The sequence below is a fragment of the Telmatherina bonti genome, assembly GCF_933228915.1.
Source record: "Telmatherina bonti genome assembly, chromosome: 10".
NCBI classification, from domain to species: Eukaryota; Metazoa; Chordata; class Actinopteri; order Atheriniformes; family Telmatherinidae; genus Telmatherina; species Telmatherina bonti.
In genome coordinates, this window is record NC_136628.1 from 4365973 (window position 1) to 4388795 (window position 22823).

Here is a 22823-nt window from a genome sequence, read left to right on the forward strand (position 1 = left end):
AGTAACTCCAGTAACATCTCCAGTAACGTCACCAGTAACTCCAGTAACATCTCCAGTAACGTCACCAGTAACACCAGTAACGTCACCAGTAACACCAGTAACATCTCCAGTAACGTCACCAGTAACACCAGTAACGTCACCAGTAACACCAGTAACATCTCCAGTAACGTCTCCAGTAACTCCAGTAACATCTCCAGTAACGTCACCAGTAACACCAGTAACATCTCCAGTAACGTCACCAGTAACTCCAGTAACATCTCCAGTAACGTCACCAGTAACACCAGTAACGTCTCCAGTAACTCCAGTAACATCTCCAGTAACGTCACCAGTAACACCAGTAACGTCACCAGTAACACCAGTAACATCTCCAGTAACGTCTCCAGTAACTCCAGTAACATCTCCAGTAACGTCACCAGTAACACCAGTAACGTCTCCAGTAACTCCAGTAACGTCTCCAGTAACACCAGTAACGTCACCAGTAACACCAGTAACGTCTCCAGTAACTCCAGTAACATCTCCAGTAACGTCTCCAGTAACTCCAGTAACATCTCCAGTAACGTCACCAGTAACACCAGTAACGTCTCCAGTAACGTCTCCAGTAACACCAGTAACGTCACCAGTAACACCAGTAACACCAGTAACGTCTCCAGTAACGTCTCCAGTAACACCAGTAACGTCACCAGTAACACCAGTAACACCAGTAACGTCTCCAGTAACTCCAGTAACGTCTCCAGTAACAACAGTAACGTCACCAGTAACGTCTCCAGTAACGTCTCCAGTAACGTCTCCAGTAACGTCTCCAGTAACGTCTCCAGTAACTCCAGTAACGTCTCCAGTAACACCAGTAACGTCTCCAGTAACTCCAGTAACGTCTCCAGTAACAACAGTAACGTCACCAGTAACACCAGTAACGTCTCCAGTAACGTCTCCAGTAACTCCAGTAACATCTCCAGTAACGTCTCCAGTAACTCCAGTAACATCTCCAGTAACGTCACCAGTAACACCAGTAACGTCTCCAGTAACGTCTCCAGTAACACCAGTAACGTCACCAGTAACACCAGTAACATCTCCAGTAACGTCTCCAGTAACTCCAGTAACATCTCCAGTAACGTCACCAGTAACACCAGTAACATCTCCAGTAACGTCACCAGTAACTCCAGTAACATCTCCAGTAACGTCACCAGTAACACCAGTAACGTCTCCAGTAACTCCAGTAACATCTCCAGTAACGTCACCAGTAACACCAGTAACGTCACCAGTAACACCAGTAACGTCTCCAGTAACGTCTCCAGTAACTCCAGTAACATCTCCAGTAACGTCACCAGTAACACCAGTAACGTCACCAGTAACACCAGTAACACCAGTAACGTCTCCAGTAACTCCAGTAACGTCTCCAGTAACACCAGTAACGTCACCAGTAACACCAGTAACGTCTCCAGTAACATCTCCAGTAACGTCACCAGTAACGTCTCCAGTAACGTCTCCAGTAACGTCTCCAGTAACGTCTCCAGTAACTCCAGTAACATCTCCAGTAACGTCTCCAGTAACTCCAGTAACATCTCCAGTAACGTCACCAGTAACACCAGTAACGTCTCCAGTAACGTCTCCAGTAACACCAGTAACGTCACCAGTAACACCAGTAACACCAGTAACGTCTCCAGTAACGTCACCAGTAACACCAGTAACGTCACCAGTAACACCAGTAACACCAGTAACGTCTCCAGTAACTCCAGTAACGTCTCCAGTAACAACAGTAACGTCACCAGTAACACCAGTAACGTCTCCAGTAACGTCTCCAGTAAATCCAGTAACTCCAGTAACGTCTCCAGTAACACCAGTAACGTCTCCAGTAACGTCACCAGTAACACCAGTAACGTCTCCAGTAACGTCACCAGTAACACCAGTAACGTCACCAGTAACACCAGTAACATCTCCAGTAACACCAGTAACGTCTCCAGTAACACCAGTAACGTCACCAGTAACGTCTCCAGTAACACCAGTAACGTCACCAGTAACACCAGTAACGTCTCCAGTAACACCAGTAACGTCACCAGTAACGTCACCAGTAACACCAGTAACGTCTCCAGTAACACCAGTAACGTCACCAGTAACGTCTCCAGTAACACCAGTAACGTCTCCAGTAACACCAGTAACGTCACCAGTAACGTCTCCAGTAAATCCAGTAAAAGTCTCTAGATTTGTCGCTGGTTGCTTTTAACAAAAGAAGTCGCCAGATTTAGCCAGAAAGTCGCCGTGTGTTTTCCTACCAGCCGCCATCGTCATCACGTGGTGTAAGGATCCACCGTTTGTTGAGGGAGAAAGAGGGAGCGCTGGTTTTGATGCAGGTGATGTCCCAGTTAGAAATGCGACACATTCATGGTCTTTTTTTTTTTTTTTTTTTAAATTGTCGTCATTTGAAAATAAGATCGTATCCGAGTATGAATGGAGATCACGATTTTTTAATGATTAATTGTGCAGCTCTAGGGCTCGTTGTGAGTCACCAGATGACTCCAACAGGAAGCTCAACACTCTGGATCAGAAGCCATGAGTGGCCTGCAGTCGGGGGGGAGGGGGGATGTGTCACAAGCGTGGAGGATGGTTTGGCTACAAGGGAGCGACATCCACATTTACAGGGCTATGGTGTGTGTGTGTGTCAGACAGAGTATCAGCAACATGTGCTGCCTGCTCCGGCTGGAAGAATATTTGCTTTGCTTATCGCCGCCCTAATGCTCACTGACAACTTAATAACATCACAATTAACTAAATGCTAAGCAGATGCCAGCGCCGGACTAATGTGATTGAGACAATCGGCACTTTTGACGTGACCCCTGTGTAGCGCCGCCATTGGCCTAATTTGCTTGAGTGACATGTCTGGACTCTGTGTGTGTGTGTGTGTGTGTGTGTGTGTGTGTGTGTGTGTGTGTGTGTGTGTGTGTGTGAGGCCACCGGTGTGAACAATTTACAGGGAAGAAAAAGACGAAGGGAAGAAATAATGTGAGTAAAAGAGCTCCTTCTTTCTGACCATCACAGCCATGTTTACACCCCCCCTCCTATCCTCTGGCTCCCCCCCCCCTCCTCCCTTTCCAGCACTCTCTTCAGCCAAACTATTTCTGGCTTGAGAAAAGAAAGTGTTTACACTGCGGCTGTGGCCTGCTGGAGTCACGCTGCGTTCCCACTGAAGCCTCTGTTGCCACTCCACGGTTTGCATATTTCTCTGCATTACAACACGTTAAAAAAGGACAGAGGAAGATAGAGTGAGGCAGAAGAGAAAGAAGCGCAAGAGCCTCTCCCCTCCCTCTATTATACGTGGATTTTCTCTGGCTTTCTGCTGCGTGTGTGTGTGAGTGTGTGTGTGTGCACATGGAGATGATTCATGTATGAACAGGAACACCAACAGCCAGACAACAAATTCTTCTGCGGCCTGCGGACTCCAAACTCATTTCTGCACCGGTCACATGGGAGATGCAGTAGTTTCCAGTGCTCCTCGCAGCTCAGGCTGAACAACAGGCAGCTGCTCACACTCTGGCCTTAGTTTGGCAGCTGAATGTGCAGATTTCAGAGCAAATCACAAAGTGAGCAGCAGCAGCTACACGGCTCGCATGGAGCCAGAAGAACATGCAGGAATCTCCAGCTGTGAAATCTGCATTTCTTTTACTTCTGCAGACAGAGAAGAAGCTACTTAACTTGCATTTATTTCTCACTCTTTTGTTTGTTTCTCTGCACACTGGGACCTTTTCAGCACCGAGCAGCAGGTACGTACCAACAGCATGTAAAATACAGAAGAGATGAAACTCTGGCAGAGGCTGGAGAAGCACGCAGGAGGAGAGGAGGTGATCAGCGTAGCGGTCAGATAGGCTGGGAGGGCCTTCCTGGAAATGACATGCTGCATGTGGCCGTTTTCAGCAGGAGGTTTTCACATTGTCAGATTATAGTGCCGGGCAGCATTCCCTTCCAGACAGCCTGGGAAAGAGTTTACAGCTGATCAGAGAGGAAACGACACGTAGAACCCGTCTGCTGGACGTGTATAAACAGCTTAGATAAATCCTATCACACCATCTCTCCAGGTTTAGAAAACTGGATGAAATGATACAAGATCCATGTTAGCATTTTTAACCTCGGGCGTCATCGTGGTGAAAACGCCGAATCTGCTGCTGAGCTGTGCGTCTGCTCCTGCAGGAAACCAGGACATGTCATTCTGCTGCTTGGACAAAACATGTCTGCCTCCCAGGGCCACCATCTGAGGTCACATTAAAACCACATGTTTAAAATCTTCATCTTAAACATCTTTACATATAGAAACGGTATCTGACGCCGTCTCTGGTCGGTAGCTGCAGACTGGCGATGAAATGGGAATCCCAGCCATGAAATGAGCATCAGTGCACGTGTCAGCTCACCTGCTGTGCACGGTCTTTGCTTGGGAAGGATGCTAACCTGAAGCAGCCATGAGTGATCTCTGCAGCACAGAGACAGGGTGTGATAAGAACCCAACACGTCTAAATGACAGCAGTCCTTTGGAGATGAGAGCTCCATGAAAGCCAGAAGCGGTTCTGCGCTTCCTGAAGTCCCGCGAGGAGTCCCGTTTACAGGGAGAAGGACTCTGATGTGATGCCATCCAGTTTGGGAAAATATGTGACAAACATTAGCCATCAGCAGATGAAACTCACAGATCCCTGCAGATTTGTGTGTGTGCGTGAGCATTGCGCAATGCTGCCAAAGCAGAGGACAGCGGGCGTGTGCACGTGTGTGCACGAGTTCAGTGGATGTTTTGCAGCTAGTTCCCCGGGCATCCTGACTGGTCCCACCACTCCCACACCAACACGCTTTCCAAACTCGCTGCTGCTTTTGGATAAACACGTCGTATGTTCAGCCCGTAGGAAAGCTGAGGAGCGACAAGCGAGGCGTGCATGTGCCGGCCTGCAGAGAGCGAGAGGAGACGAACTGGGAAGAGACGGAGGTTGAGTCAGACTGCAGCTGATGCCACAATGGTTCCCATTCAGAAGCCAAATATTGTCATCAGAGAACATTAGCCAAGGCCTGAAGCTCTGCCAAGAGGCAGACAGAGATCAGATCTGCCTCTGATGGCCAACAGTAAGCCTCCCACCTCCCACCGCCTCGCCTGCATACTGTAAACAACCACTTCACGCTTATTTCCTCATATTTTACTGGAAACTTGTCGTTTGCATTTTCTACACATCAGAGAGGCTACGTCAGACAGAAAAGATGAGGTAGGATGTGGGACTGGACGCCGTAAGGTCGCGACCCCGCAGCCTCCGCCGACTTAAAGCGACAGACACAGGAAGGTTGTTTACCTCTCGTCACATCAGTCAGTCCGCGCTGGAAACGGACCAGCTGGCCGAATGCTGCCAGCTCACCGCGGAGCTCAGAGCATGAATAATACTTAACCTTTGAATGTCACCATATGTAATATCACACACACACACACACTGGGCAACACGAGACAGAGTGTAAGTCTGCTAGAACTGATACTGGGACCCTGGAATTGTTCGGATCAAACCAGTCTGAGTCCAAACTGGAAGCGTCAGCAAACGGAAGGTCTTTCAGAGATGAGTTTTACACACACACACACACACACGATTCCTCCACTGTTACTGCTCCAGTTGTCTGGCAGGAAAATATATCTGCTGCCCCCCCCCCCCCCCCACACACACACACACACCATGCAGCCCCTTCCTCTGGCTCCAGACTGGAATGCCTATATTTAGAGCGCTCTTTCCGCTGTATGGCTGTAGAATCATTAGCCCCGTATAACCCTTCTTACCTCCAAGGAGCTGAAGGCGGAGGGCATGCCCTCAGGGTAGCCCCCCACCCCTAAGTCCTGACTACACCGCCCCACCTTCTCCTGTCAAACAGGGGGTGGGGGGTGGGGGGGGTGGAGGCCTGAGGGTGGGAGCTTCAGATGAAGGACACAACACCAGATGATGATCATGTGTGGCTATTTTGGAGACGAGTCTCTGGCCTGAGAGCGCGGCCCGTCCCTCACCTCATTTTCTTTGACATGCTTGAGCGAGGCTGAATGATGACGCTGATTGGTTAGCCGGTGATCCCCTGACCTCTCCTCTGACACGCCCATCAGGCCAACGTCTCCACATGTGAACTAGAAATATCAAAACCTCCAGCACAGATTCCTGAAAGCCTCTTCAGCATCAGAGACCTCAAACCATAAACATGTTTTAAAATCGTGAAATGTTAAGGACATAAATCTGCAGTTTTCTCCCTGTCAAGCAAATACCAGTCTGACCAGTCTGACCAGTCCATCTGCAGGTCCTCAGCACATCCAATCTGTTGGATATTTATCTATACCTGCTCCGTTTCCTCTAGGCTGGACGTTTCCTTCAGCCACGCCGCAGATTCTCAGTTCAGGTGTTTCACCAGGTCACTCCACGCTTTAAAGCATCGTCTCCCATAAAAGCACGGAGGGCCGCCGTCCTGCTGGACGCTACAGCTGCTCCCACTCTCATGTCTCTGAACGACTAAAGCAGCTTAACGAAAAGACGTAACGTCTTGCTTCATAAACCAAACACCAACATGAATCCATGAATCCATTCTGCACCTTAAAAAATATTAACATTATTTTCCTCTTCTACCCTTCTGGCACAGTTGGTTGTCTGGAAACCAGTTCATGTCTGAGTGAAGAGATGATCAACTAGGAGCGGTGAACACGTGATGCACAGGAGCGGTGAACACGTGACGCACAGGAGCGGTGAACACGTGATGCACAGGAGCGGTGAACACGTGATGCACAGGACCGGTGAACACGTGACGCACAGGACCGGTGAACACGTGACGCACAGGACCGGTGAACACGTGACGCACAGGACCGGTGAACACGTGATGCACAGGACCGGTGAACACGTGATGCACAGGAGCGGTGAACACGTGATGCACAGGACCGGTGAACACGTGATGCACAGGAGCGGTGAACACGTGACGCACAGGACCGGTGAACACGTGACGCACAGGACCGGTGAACACGTGACGCACAGGACCGGTGAACACGTGATGCACAGGAGCGGTGAACACGTGACGCACAGGAGCGGTGAACACGTGATGCACAGGAGCGGTGAACACGTGACGCACAGGACCGGTGAACACGTGATGCACAGGACCGGTGAACACGTGACGCACAGGACCGGTGAACACGTGATGCACAGGAGCGGTGAACACGTGATGCACAGGAGCGGTGAACACGTGATGCACAGGACCGGTGAACACGTGACGCACAGGACCGGTGAACACGTGACGCACAGGACCGGTGAACACGTGACGCACAGGACCGGTGAACACGTGACGCACAGGACCGGTGAACACGTGACGCACAGGACCGGTGAACACGTGATGCACAGGACCGGTGAACACGTGACGCACAGGACCGGTGAACACGTGACGCACAGGACCGGTGAACACGTGACGCACAGGACCGGTGAACACGTGATGCACAGGAGCGGTGAACACGTGACGCACAGGACCGGTGAACACGTGATGCACAGGAGCGGTGAACACGTGACGCACAGGACCGGTGAACACGTGACGCACAGGACCGGTGAACACGTGACGCACAGGAGCGGTGAACACGTGACGCACAGGAGCGGTGAACACGTGATGCACAGGAGCGGTGAACACGTGTACCATCCAGGATCTCTTGCTGCTGAATTAAAGGGTTCGTAAGCAGCAGTGGAGCTGCTGTGTGCCATCACACATCTGCAGGAGGGATTTACTCCTTCCCATTTACATCTTGGCACCTACATCGTCCCCGTCTTCCCGTCCTCATAGCTGAGCGCTGATAAACAACGTTGGCCTGCCAACTTTCCCCGTTTGTTGATTACTGATGGGTCTGACTTGATTTAGGGCAAGTGGGACTAATCCAAGATGATGCCATCTATCTGTTGCTCCATGACACCAGTTAGGCTGAGAGGCTGGGTGGAATGGTGGACGCGAGCTACCTGAACTCTGCCGCCACGGTGTGCAGGAGGGATGGGAGACTCAGCAGTGGCTGACGTCCCAACACATCTGGCTTTTCTGACAACCTACAGTCAGCTGGAACTTTCAGTGCAAATTCAGCTGCAGACAAGCTTATAACCATTTTGTTTATGTCCACAGTCATGAGAAGTGTGTGTGTGTGTGTGTGTGTGTGTGTGTGTGTTCATACCAGTGTGGATCTGACGGTGAGACTCCAGGGATTCCTCCGTCTGGAACTGGGCGCCACACTGGTCACACACGATGGCCTTTTCACCAGCTGGACAGCAAGAAACAAGTGGATTATGAAATGTTCCCACACATGGACCATATTTAAACCAATAAAAAACAGTAACAAACAAACATGTCTAAAAATGAAGTGAAACTGATTCTATTTTAAACTTTATCCTTCACCGACACATTGTCATTGCTTATATCTTTGGACTAAAAGAAAACAAACAACCCTTACACATGAACATTTCAAAATGCCTTGCTTCAAGCTTATCTTCAGCAGATAGTTAACCGGGAGGTCATGTTTGGGTTTGAGGCCCTTTACACAGCCACAATAAACCCCGCGAGTGAATCTTTAACGCCAACAGCCAATAAACCAATAATAGCAAAGCTCATTACAGACAAATCTAAACTAAGACACAAGATAAGTCAGCAGAAATAAAGAACCACCACCTCAGTTTGTCTAACTACTAAATCTACAAATATTCTTGACAAATAAATGAATTTCACAAAACGTCTGCATAGTTTGCAGAGTGGAGAAATGTCTCTGTAGTCACATATTATTCTGGAATCATGTTTCCCCACTGGAGAGCAGCGAGACGTTTCCGTATTCTACATCCAGCTGTACGCTAAGAATGAGCAAGACATCGACTCACTGATCTACACCACCAGGATCTACAGCAGTCCAGTCCAGTGTCCAGCGCCTAGACACTGAGCGCAAAGAAGGGGGGACTGGTGAGCATCAAGGCCACTATCCAAGATGAAACATCCAAGCTCCATGATACATCAGGAAGAGGGCAGCGAGGGATGAAGCACTTAGTGAATGTCTCAGACAATGGAGTCTGGAGGAACACCAGATGGAAGAACCATCATGGGAGGAAAAGCTCCTGCATGGGATGTACCACCGGCAGATCACCGAAGTGGCCGATATAAACAAGTCCTATCAATGGCTGGAGAGGGTCTACCAGACCAGGCAGGATCCCAGATGTACCAGACCAGACAGGATCCCAGATCCACCAGACCAGGCAGGATCCCAGATGTACCAGACCAGACAGGATCCCAGATCTACCAGACCAGACAGGATCCCAGATCTACCAGACCAGGCAGGATCCCAGATGTACCAGACCAGACAGGATCCCAGATCTACCAGACCAGACAGGATCCCAGATCTACCAGACCAGGCAGGATCCCAGATCCACCAGACCAGGCAGGATCCCAGGTCTACCAGACCAGGCAGGATCCCAGATCTACCAGACCAGGCAGGATCCCAGATCTACCAGACCAGGCAGGATCCCAGATCTACCAGACCAGGCAGGATCCCAGATCTACCAGACCAGGCAGGATCCCAGATGTACCAGACCAGGCAGGATCCCAGATCTACCAGACCAGGCAGGATCCCAGATGTACCAGACCAGGCAGGATCCCAGATCTACCAGACCAGGCAGGGTCCCAGATCCACCACACCAGGCAGGGTCCCAGATCCACCACACCAGGCAGGGTCCCAGATCTACCAGACCAGGCAGGATCCCAGATCTACCAGACCAGGCAGGATCCCAGATCTACCAGACCAGGCAGGATCCCAGATCCACCAGACCAGGCAGGATCCCAGATCCACCAGACCAGGCAGGATCCCAGATCTACCAGACCAGGCAAGATCCCAGATCTACCAGACCAGGCAGGATCCCAGATCTACCAGACCAGGCAGGATCCCAGATCTACCAGACCAGGCAGGATCCCAGATCCACCAGACCAGGCAGGATCCCAGATCTACCAGACCAGGCAGGATCCCAGATCTACCAGACCAGACAGGATCCCAGATCTACCAGACCAGGCAGGATCCCAGGTCTACCAGACCAGGCAGGATCCCAGATCTACCATACCAGGCAGGATCCCAGATCTACCAGACCAGGCAGGATCCCAGATCTACCAGACCAGGCAGGATCCCAGATCCACCAGACCAGGCAGGATCCCAGGTCTACCAGACCAGGCAGGATCCCAGATCTACCAGACCAGGCAGGATCCCAGATCCACCAGACCAGGCAGGATCCCAGATCTACCAGACCAGGCAGGATCCCAGATGTACCAGACCAGGCAGGGTCCCAGATCTACCAGACCAGGCAGGATCCCAGATCTACCAGACCAGGCAGGGTCCCAGATCTACCAGACCAGGCAGGATCCCAGATCTACCAGACCAGGCAGGGTCCCAGATCTACCAGACCAGGCAGGGTCCCAGATCTACCAGACCAGGCAGGATCCCAGATCTACCAGACCAGGCAGGGTCCCAGATCTACCAGACCAGGCAGGATCCCAGATCTACCATACCAGGCAGGATCCCAGATCTACCAGACCAGGCAGGATCCCAGATGTACCATACCAGACAGGATCCCAGATCTACCAGACCAGGCAGGATCCCAGATCTACCAGACCAGGCAGGATCCCAGATCTACCAGACCAGACAGGATCCCAGATCTACCAGACCAGGCAGGATCCCAGATCTACCAGACCAGGCAGGATCCCAGATCTACCAGACCAGGCAGGATCCCAGATCTACCAGACCAGACAGGATCCCAGATCTACCAGACCAGGCAGGATCCCAGATCTACCAGACCAGGCAGGATCCCAGGTCTACCAGACCAGGCAGGATCCCAGGTCTACCAGACCAGGCAGGATCCCAGATGTACCAGACCAGACAGGATCCCAGATCTACCAGACCAGGCAGGATCCCAGATCTACCAGACCAGGCAGGATCCCAGATCTACCAGACCAGGCAGGATCCCAGATGTACCAGACCAGGCAGGATCCCAGATGTACCAGACCAGGCAGGATCCCAGATGTACCAGACCAGGCAGGATCCCAGATGTACCAGACCAGGCAGGATCCCAGATGTACCAGACCAGGCAGGATCCCAGATGTACCAGACCAGGCAGGATCCCAGATCTACCAGACCAGGCAGGATCCCAGATCTACCAGACCAGGCAGGATCCCAGATCTACCAGACCAGGCAGGATCCCAGATCTACCATACCAGGCAGGATCCCAGATCTACCAAACCAGGCAGGATCCCAGATCTACCAGACCAGGCAGGATCCCAGATCTACCAGACCAGGCAGGATCCCAGATCTACCCCACCGGGCAGGATCCCAGATCTACCAGACCGGGCAGGATCCCAGATCTACCAGACCGGGCAGGATCCCAGATCTACCAGACCAGGCAGGATCCCAGATCTACCAGACCAGGCAGGATCCCAGATCTACCATACCAGGCAGGATCCCAGATCTACCAGACCAGGCAGGATCCCAGATCTACCAGACCAGGCAGGATCCCAGATCTACCAGACCAGGCAGGGTCCCAGATCTACCACACCAGGCAGGGTCCCAGATCTACCACACCAGGCAGGATCCCAGATCTACCAGACCAGGCAGGATCCCAGATCTACCAGACCAGGCAGGATCCCAGATCTACCAGACCAGGCAGGATCCCAGATCCACCAGACCAGGCAGGATCCCAGATCTACCAGACCAGGCAGGATCCCAGATCTACCAGACCAGGCAGGATCCCAGATCTACCAGACCAGGCAGGGTCCCAGATCTACCAGACCAGGCAGGATCCCAGATCTACCATACCAGGCAGGATCCCAGATCTACCAGACCAGGCAAGATCCCAGATCTACCAGACCAGGCAGGATCCCAGATCTACCAGACCAGGCAGGATCCCAGATCTACCAGACCAGGCAGGATCCCAGATCTACCAGACCAGGCAGGATCCCAGATCCACCAGACCAGGCAGGATCCCAGATCTACCAGACCAGGCAAGATCCCAGATCTACCAGACCAGGCAGGATCCCAGATCCACCAGACCAGGCAGGATCCCAGATCTACCAGACCAGGCAGGATCCCAGATCTACCAGACCAGGCAGGATCCCAGATCTACCAGACCAGGCAGGATCCCAGATCTACCAGACCAGGCAGGATCCCAGATCTACCAGACCAGGCAGGATCCCAGACCAGGCAGGATCCCAGATCTACCAGAACAGGCAGGATCCCAGGTCTACCAGAACAGGCAGGATCCCAGGTCTACCAGACCAGGCAGGATCCCAGGTACAGACTATACAAAGGAGCCCCTGAAACAATCCAGCTCCTCACAGCAGGGTACAAGATACTGGCAGGCAAAGAATACATGGAGGCCATAACCAGTAGCGCCATAGTGTACAGGACCATCTGTGCAGAATATGGACTGGAGATCCTGAAGCTTCCATCCTCCAAGAGGTGGTGCAGGCCGCGGGGAGGGTGGTGCAGGCGGATGTGTCTGTGTATTTTAATGCCACATGTTGTAAACATGTTTGTACTCCATCAGCTGTTTTACCAAAAGAATCTGTTTTACCTCGCGCCCACACCCACACCTTCGTCTACACCCACGCCTACGCCCACGCCCTCGCCCTCGCCCTCCCTCACGCCCTCGCCCGCGCCCTCCTCAAATCTCCAACCAATCACACAATACGTCTTGCGGCCTCACAGGAAACGTTCTGCAGGCCCGATGTGTTGAGAACTGTCTTCAAACACATCTGTGGAACAAAATGACGTCATTTTCTTCTCGGGGCCTCGAGAACAAGAACCCAGTTCTCGGTTCTCGTTAAACGAGGGGGTTACAATCCAGTGGGACTTCCAGATTCAGACCGACAAGATGGTGGTAGCAACCAACCAGACATGAAGGTGAAGGAAACGGGAGAATTTCATCCGTTTGTGCACATGGAATAGCTTCATGTTCTCCGGGGGAAGAAGGGCATGTTGAGTCGGAGCTTTTTAATCACATTTATCCCACTTTCAGACTTTCTAAGAAAGAAAATCACTAAAACTAAAGCTAATGTCGGTTGCCAGAGTGATGCTCCAGATATAAGCAAAGTCAATGAGCTGCAACAAATTTTTTTTTTTTTTACTGAGCATTACTTCGTTATTGGTGTGTTCATGTCCACTTCAGTTTATGCTCGTTCAGCAGCCCATCGGCTCTGGGCTGGACTTCTACTTTATGAATGTGTACAAGCTTGTATGAAAATCAGAAAAGAAACAAACACACGCAGACTGCTGTTGAACGGCACTTCAGATCTCAGGCAAATGGCTTTTTATGGCTTGGCAACCAGCTCTGTACATGCCATACAGATCACATATCAAAAACACACATTAGCTTTAGTTTTCTCTTAACATCTGGATACTGTGTGTGGGTGTGTGTTTCCAGCACGGAGCGATCTCTCCCGACTAGACCTTGGTTTGTTCTTGGCACGAGCTCCTGGGTTACGACACCTCCAGAGAGAGAAAGAGAACACAATAAAAACAGGAAGCCAATTCTTAGATGACAGAAATAAAGCAGGGAGAGATGGCTTGGGAGGTTTTGCAACCACAGTGGCATCAGGGAATGGCCTGTACTGTAATAAGCCTCACCAAAAGCAGAAATGACACAGACCTTACATGACAGAGTGTGCCTGCCAGTACAGTGCTTATGCAACAAGTTATGCAAAAGATGGTTTGCTGCACAAGTGAGCGTGACTGGAGCGTAAGCCACTGTACTGCAACCTTTCCCGCTTGCAATCTTCCTGGATTAATATGCTACATCACACAATTTAGCAACTATAGACTTCATTTATGGAGCTGCTTAGCAATGACTTTTAATTGGCTGCAAATTCAGGGGCCATCATGTCCAAAGTGAGCATATGGCTGGATTAGCAGGCAAAAGCATCTACTTAACCTCTGTAGAACGAGACATGTGGAGGAGATGTAGACAGAACCTCCCAACACCCCCACTGATGTGCCTGATTTGCATTAATCACAAAGCGCCTGCGATGCTTCTTAAACTTCTGCTTCATCATTGGTGTATGTGTAATTATTTTTCCATGCACTGCAGCTGCTCGGCTCAGCGTCACTGGACTCCTTCCATCTATTGATTACAGCTCATTGATTGCCCTTGCAGCAACCACGAGGGACACTGTTATGACCACAGAAGTTCAACATCAGTCCCATCACGTGTGACTGACAGATTAATACCAGTGCTCAAGTAAAATCCCTTCTGTGTTTCCATCCACCTGCTGCGCTGATCGCAGAAGAAAATGAATGCAAACCAACGCTTTACATTCAGATGAGGGGAAAACTCAGATGTTCCAGTTTAATAATTGTGCTCTACAAGTGCTTCAGTCCACAAGCAGAGCATCAGATGGGAGAGCGCGTTTCATACTCTCACAGAGGGATCCGTTTCCTGAGCCCTCATCGCTGCAGACAGACACATTGTCAATGTAGGTGAAAAGATGTGCAGTCTCTGCAAAAGGCCTGAGAAAGCGCTAGAAATATTGCCCTTATTAGCACAAAAACCCAGATGACAATAAAACTTCTCCAATGGAAGCTAATAAGCTCTTTCCACACCAGAGCTCAAACAGCAACACAAAAAACCAAACCAAAGAAACCTGTTTCAAGCTGGTCCGTTATAATTCCCCCTTCAGGTTGGGGAATTATAAAACACACCTGTTTCTGGAAGCTTTCAGGACTACAAAAAGGTACTTTCAGCCCGGTGGATGTTGTTTGCTTTGCAACCCAGCAGCACGAGCCTGGAAACTAACCCAATGTTGACCTCAGAAAAACCAGCTAATGTCCGTTGTTAACCTGATTGACAGGCGTTTAGAGAAAAGGTACAAATTTAACTCCATAAATGACGCAGTAGCAAAGAATGATAAGGTCATCCGCTGACTGTGTGAAGAAAAAAGAATAAACTTAGATTCAACATCTTAAAAGCTTGAATACCATGTTTATTTTAAATTTGTACAAACTAAGCTTTAAGAAAGAGTGGTGACAAAAACATAAGACTGGCAGCCTGGAAGGTAGAAAAACCATCACGGTTTTATGATTTCCACAACCTGGTATAACTGATTGTAGATCATTAAGGCTGTGAATTATCCCAGTGATTAATAAGAGCACAAACAGTACAGCAGCGTGGCACACTTGCATGCTTATGATAAGCAACGACTGGTCCTCACAGACACTAATGCAACACTATAACCAGTCTTCTGGGAGGCCACGAGGCATGTGCTAAATGGGCCAGGGATAGGATTTTAGTGCAGGGCATGCCCCTGCTTGTGGCACAAGGACATAAATTGTGTGGAAATGCCTGCGTGGTGCCTTGCTTCAAGGAGAAAAGGAGCTGCGTGAGGTCAGCATGGGGCAGAAGGGGGAGGAAAAGTAGGAGCACAGGAATTCAGGGTGCACACCACCAGGCAGCCACCCAGCCAGATGCCTGCCACTCTAGTTAGCCAGCTAAGTGCTAACAGGGGCCCTCAGCTTGGTTACAGACTCCATCAGCCATTATCACTGCCAAATTAAAGTCATAAATCTTGAGGCCCCCTTTGATCACAAGAGGGCAAGCTGTTGGAAACGGCAGGGTGACAGGAGTAGCTGCTCGTTCCACGTATGCGCTACATAACACGCGCTAACCAAAGTCTCACAGAATCGTAAATGTGAATATTACCAAAACATTACAGAAAAATAATAATCCCAAAGATCAAAGTAAAAAGTATGGACTCCAAATTACCCAGTGTACTCTGCAGTTGGGAATCCTGAGTCATTGCCTTGGATTTAGACTTTCGCTGACATAATACAAGTTGCACAACCAACCGTGAGTTTGTGTGTGCGTGTTTGGGGGAGAGGATGGTGTGGTGATCAGGTGCCGCATGCCACAGAAACCGCTTCCCTTTTCGCTTCCCTCTCTGAAATATTGCACAACTGCTGTTGCAGCGCAGTGTGGCTCAGTTATTTCACAAAGGCCCACAAAAGAGAACCAACTGGTAAGGGTTCCCGGGTAGTCAGGAAAACGTCCTGCAGCAAGGACTGATACCAGACTCAGTATGAACCAGTCTGTGAGAGACGCCACCTTGTTGACATCTAAGAAGCACCAAGCTCTCAGCAGGCCGTGCAGCTCAGCAAGACCAGTAAGACCAGCTTCTGTTTCATAAATTATTACTTTTCAGCTGAAGCTGAAAGCTGAAAGTATGCCAGTAAAGATCCTGCTTCCGGCTGGAGGTTGGATGATTTCACATCACTTTCATTTCTACTTTATTGCAGATCACTGAGTTCAAGGTGCTGGGATTCCTTTTTACTGTACTGTTACTGTACGACTACAGTTCTGGCTTCAAATGAGGCATCAACTCAGGCTTGGAGTACAAAAAGAGAGACATTTTAATGATTGTTGTGTAAAAACCACGTTTTATAAAATCACAACCAGTAAAAGAAGCTCCAGAAACAAAAACCGATCCACAATTACTTCATTCCACCTCATCATGATGAGAATCTCCCGTTCCACCTCATCACCATGAGAATCTCCCGTTCCACCTCATCACCATGAGAATCTCCCGTTCCACCTCATCATGATGAGAATCTCCCGTTCCACCTCATCACCATGAGAATCTCCCGTTCCACCTCATCACCATGAGAATCTCCCGTTCCACCTCATCACCATGAGAATCTCCCGTTCCACCTCATCATGATGAGAATCTCCCGTTCCACCACATCACCATGAGAATCTCCCGTTCCACCTCATCATGATGAGAATCTCCCGTTCCACCTCATCATGATGAGAATCTCCCGTTCCACCTCATCACCATGAGAATCTCCCGTTCCACCTCATCATGATGAGAATCTCCCGTTCCACCACATCACCATGAGAATCTCCCGTTCCACCTCATCACCATGAGAATCTCCCGTTCCACCTCATTATGATGAGAATCTCCCGTTCCACCTCATCATGATGAGAATCTCCCGTTCCACCTCATCACCATGATAATCTCCCGTTCCACCTCATCACCATGATAATCTCCCGTTCCACCTCATCACCATGAGAATCTCCCGTTCCACCTCATCACCATGAGAATCTCCCGTTCCACCTCATCACCATGAGAATCTCCCGTTCCACCTCATCATGATGAGAATCTCCCGTTCCACCTCATCACCATGAGAATCTCCCGTTCCACCTCATCACCATGAGAATCTCCCGTTCCACCTCATCACCATGAGAATCTCCCGTTCCACCTCATCATGATGAGAATCTCCCGTTCCACCACATCACCATGAGAATCTCCCGTTCCACCTCATCATGATGAGAATCTCCCGTTCCACCTCATCATGATGAGAATCTCCCGTTCCACCTCATCACCATGAGAATCTCCCGTTCCACCTCATCATGATGAGAATCTCCCGTTCCACCACATCACCATGAGAATCTCCCGTTCCACCTCATCATGATGAGAATCTCCCGTTCCACCTCATCACCATGAGAATCTCCCGTTCCACCTCATTATGATGAGAATCTCCCGTTCCACCTCATCATGATGAGAATCTCCCGTTCCACCTCATCACCATGATAATCTCCCGTTCCACCTCATCACCATGATAATCTCCCGTTCCACCTCATCACCATGAGAATCTCCCGTTCCACCTCATCACCATGAGAATCTCCCGTTCCACCTCATCACCATGAGAATCTCCCGTTCCACCTCATCACCATGAGAATCTCCCGTTCCACCACATTATGATGAGAATCTCCTGTTCCACCTCATCATGATGAGAATCTCCCGTTCCACCACATCATGATGAGAATCTCCCGTTCCACCTCATCATGATGAGAATATCCCATTCCACCACATCACCATGACAACCTCCCGTTCCACCTCATCATGATGAGAATCTCCTGTTCCACCTCATCATGATGAGAATCTCCCGTTCCACCACATCATGATGAGAATCTCCCGTTCCACCTCATCACCATGAGAATCTCCCGTTCCACCTCATCATGATGAGAATCTCCCGTTCCACCTCATCATGATGAGAATCTCCCGTTCCACCTCATCATGATGAGAATCTCCCGTTCCACCTCATCACCATGAGAATCTCCCGTTCCACCTCATCATGATGAGAATCTCCCGTTCCACCTCATCACCATGAGAATCTCCCGTTCCACCTCATCATGATGAGAATCTCCCGTTCCACCTCATCACCATGAGAATCTCCCGTTCCACCTCATCATGATGAGAATCTCCCGTTCCACCTCATCACCATGAGAATCTCCCGTTCCACCTCATCACGATGAGAATCTCCCGTTCCACCTCATCACCATGACAACCTCCCGTTCCACCTCATCACCATGAGAATCTCCCGTTCCACCTCATCATGATGAGAATCTCCCGTTCCACCTCATCACCATGAGAATCTCCCGTTCCACCTCATCACCATGAGAATCTCCCGTTCCACCTCATCACCATGAGAATCTCCCGTTCCACCTCATCACCATGAGAATCTCCCGTTCCACCACATCACCATGAGAATCTCCCGTTCCACCTCATCACCATGAGAATCTCCCGTTCCACCTCATCACCATGAGAATCTCCCGTTCCACCTCATCACCATGAGAATCTCCCGTTCCAGTGAGCTTTGTGACATGGTGCATCATCCTGCTGGAAGTTTCCATCAGAAGATGCTACACTGTGCTCATCAAGGGATGGACATGGTCATGGAGGGAGATACGGGTGATCCTGACGGCAGGATGGATCCATGTTGTCATGATGTTTCCAGCAGATTCTGATCCTACCATGTGAATGTGGAGCTGAACTGGAGACTCATCAGACCAGCAACATTTCTCCATCTTCTATTGTCCAGTTCTGGTGAGTCTGTGTGAATTGTAGCCTCAGTTTCCTGTTCTTACTGCCAGGAGGGAACCCGCTGTGGTCTTCTGATGCATTCTGGATGTTTTTTCCTCTTCAGACCTTCTCTGGAGACCCTGAAGATGGTTGTGTGTGAAAACACCAGTAAATACTGAGACCAACAACTTTAGATCTCCTTTCTTCCTCATAGCTCAGTTTGAACTTCAGCAAGTCGTCTTCACCTTGTCTGCATGACATGCTGCCATGTGATTGGCTCATTAAATATTTGTGTACCTATAAAGTGTCCAGTGGGTGTGTTTGGGTGCCGCACACTCACATCACCAGTTGAAGTAATGTAGTCTCATAATGCTACCATTCAGATGCTCTTCCCTTTCAGAAGAAGATGCGACAGGCATAAAGGCCTTGTTTGTTTTGGGCAGTCGTCCTGCTTCTCCGAGCCTCACAAGGAACATTAAATATCGTTCTGTCACTGTAACCTCACACTCATGTCGCTGCTGCCTACTTCCTTTCATAGGTAGAAAATACAGAGTATGCTTCGTTTGCAGCAGATGCTCCCCTTGGGGACCCAGAGTCTAAACAGAATCTTTCATCAAAGACAATCACAGAATTAAACATCAGAGTTAGAGAGCCCGTCTTTGCTCTAAGCAGCACACAAGAACTAGGCCACCACGCTGACACGAGAATCAAACATTTCGTCCTGCACAGGAGATAAAGGAAACGTCTTTTTTTCATTCGTTTGGTTTTTTCATTTGCAGAACGTGAACATGCAGAATTTAAATTGTGACCATTATGATTTATTAATCTATTTTGGGGGAACCACAAAGTCTTGCAAAGACCTTCTGCTTCCTGTTGCACATTGAAAAGAAGTTGTCTTCAGGTTTCACATGCTGGCTTGCATCAGATGCAACAGTGCTATTTAGCACCCTTTACACAGAACAAAACCACCTGAGAGCTTCGAAGAATGGTTTAACAAACAGCAGAGCGGTTCCAGGAGAAAAGGCCTGCTGTAATGCATAAAAAGACACTTTCAGCTCTGGGAAATCCATTACATGTAACACAAAACAAACAGCTCTGCCACAAATAAAAGGCTCCTTTTGATAAAACTGCACTGACTACAGAGGAAATTCTCTCTCTTCGCTAAACATGTGGATGTCTCTCTTCTCCAAGCGGAGAACCCCTAAAACCCGTCACTCAAAAATAAACTGTGCGCGTTAAAAAAGCAGCCATCAATGAGTTATCTGGCCAGGTGTGTATAACATAGGCCCCCAGTCCAGTCATGGTAAAGAGCTGAATGAATGAAGACCATGTCAGCACTCAGCAACAAGTTGGCCGTTTGCAGCTACGAGTGAGCTCACAACCACACAGCAAGGCAACCTTTTACTTCACAGAAACATGTGTGCAGATGTGCAGAAAAAACACACACCAGCTCGAGTTCTTTCTCCGTCTCAGTCGGGATCAGAGTCTGACTGTTACCGTTTGCATTTTCAATGAAAACCTTTAATGTCGTCTAATTCCATCTCATTTCTCTGAGAAGTTTAAAATGTTCCTGAGACCATCATGTTGGGATTTCCATCCAGCTTCCAACATTCCCATCACACAGTTAAACCACCTCTCTACAGCCACCTGAAGCGTTGCAGGACAGATTAGAACGCTGCAGAGGTCTCCAGAGCCTTGCCTTGTCATTGGACGCCACCGGACATGCAGGTCAGCTTGGCATAACAAAGTTTCAGCCCAGATTTTTGTCCCACTCAGATCCCAGCCAGGTCCAGTTCCTGCAGGGCAGGACGCGCTGTATGTGCACATATTTCTGCTGGAAGTGGCTGAATGATCTGTCCTCGGGAGTCAGGCAGGCTAAATGGGAAATTAAAAAGGCTAATTACAGTGCATCTGTCGATGGCTGACCAATATCACACTCGGTGGTTGTTAACAGTCTGAATAGGCCGGCAGAGAAGCAGATTATGAAGACAGAATGTGAGTGTGTGCGTCTGCATGTGTGTGTGATGGAGGGAGGAAAGCAGACAAGAGCAGTCACCAACAAAAACATAGCCTGGCTGTTCACTGAGCCTACTTAAATGGCTTACGTAAGAAAGTACTCCCAGTTCCAAAAAACAGCAAAAATCCATAAACACACGCACACACATCCCCCGACTACACTCCCAAACACACACGTTCTGGCTTCACGTCACTTGTGAGGACTTTCATTTATTTATTTCTTCCCACAGCCATAAAAAAAGAGAAATATTCACAGTCTCTGCTGGATTTACAGCTTTAATCATTACCATCAAATCAGAAAGAGGCCAAAAAGACGCTTCTTGGAATCTAAAAGTCAATCTGGTTCACATACAAACAGCAGAACACACAAATTCACGGGAACACACACACACACACACACACACACACACACACACAGACGCAGTATGCTGTCAGAACAATGAGTACAGACACCACACGCTCCCTCTCATTCCCCCGCCTCCCAGGCTCCACCTTCAGCGTTATAACGAGCTCCGCTGTACGCTTTTATTTACACCCGGCTCTTATCAGCGGTGCAGCAGCAGAGGCTGCCGATCGGAGAGGACAGGCCGCCGTACTGCCTGCACCCCGTCGGGGAGTAGGTGTGTGCCGCCGTGGCTTGGAAAGTCTGGGTCCGAAAATCATCAAACATTATTATGTTGGATGGAAAAGGCACCACCAACACGCTACGACAAAGGTCCTGCTGCACACATGCAACAGATTCACATTCAAGCAGGTTAATCCACCTTACTGGGGGTCAGTTTGAGGACCATTTCAACACACACACACACAAAATACATTTTTTACTGAGGTAAATCTTAATGTCTTCCAGAAAGAATGTGAGAAAATGTAACCATCAACAACAACCCGGAAGGAGCTGAAACTGTTGGCAATATGTTCAGCCGGGTGTATGGAGGAGGAAGATCTAAGGGAAAGGGATGGGGTGGCGATGGTAACAATGAACAAGGATATCAGCAGTATGGGAGGTGAGGGAAACCAAGCGGCAACCTCCGGTGGTTAAAAGTGAAGCCTATGCAGAAGTAACAAAACCTGCAGTTCCCTCCTCATCCACCAGGGGCTCCAAAACAGCAAATCCCCATAGACTGCCATGTTAAAAAGACCAACTTCAAAGCAGGAATAAACATGTTTACTGCAGGAATAAACATGTTTACTGCAGGAATAAACATGTTTACAGCAGGAATAAACATGTTTACAGCAGGAATAAACATGTTTACTGCAGGAATAAACATGTTTACAGCAGGAATAAACATGTTTACAGCAGGAATAAACATGTTTACTGCAGGAATAAACATGTTTACTGCAGGAATAAACATGTTTACAGCAGGAATAAACATGTTTACTGCAGGAATAAACATGTTTACAGCAGGAATAAACATGTTTACAGCAGGAATAAACATGTTTACAGCAGGAATAAACATGTTTACTGCAGGAATAAACATGTTTACAGCAGGAATAAACATGATTACAGCAGGAATAAACATGTTTACAGCAGGAATAAACATGTTTACTGCAGGAATAAACATGTTTACAGCAGGAATAAACATGATTACAGCAGGAATAAACATGATTACTGCAGGAATAAACATGTTTACAGCAGAAATAAACATGTTTACAGCAGGAATAAACATGTTTACAGCAGGAATAAACATGATTACAGCAGGAATAAACATGTTTACAGCAGGAATAAACATGTTTACTGCAGGAATAAACATGTTTACAGCAGAAATAAACATGTTTACAGCAGGAATAAACATGTTCACAGCAGGAATAAACATGATTACAGCAGGAATAAACATGATTACAGCAGGAATAAACATGATTACAGCAGGAATAAACATGTTTACAGCAGGAATAAACATGTTTACTGCAGGAATAAACATGTTTACAGCAGGAATAAACATGAT

The 22823-nt window shown here is 48.9% G+C and overlaps 1 protein-coding gene across 1 annotated transcript in view; it reads right to left on the minus strand.

The window, feature by feature from the left end:
- Nucleotides 1-22823, minus strand: part of zbtb16a (zinc finger and BTB domain containing 16a) — a gene marked incomplete at its 3' end in the record, with an annotated part of 181354 nt that overhangs the window by 59010 nt on the left and 99521 nt on the right. Inside the window, exon 4 of the mRNA XM_079248316.1 lies at nucleotides 8168-8254. Coding sequence (XP_079104442.1) covers nucleotides 8168-8254 — 87 coding nt within the window. The remainder of the gene's footprint in view (nucleotides 1-8167; nucleotides 8255-22823) is intronic.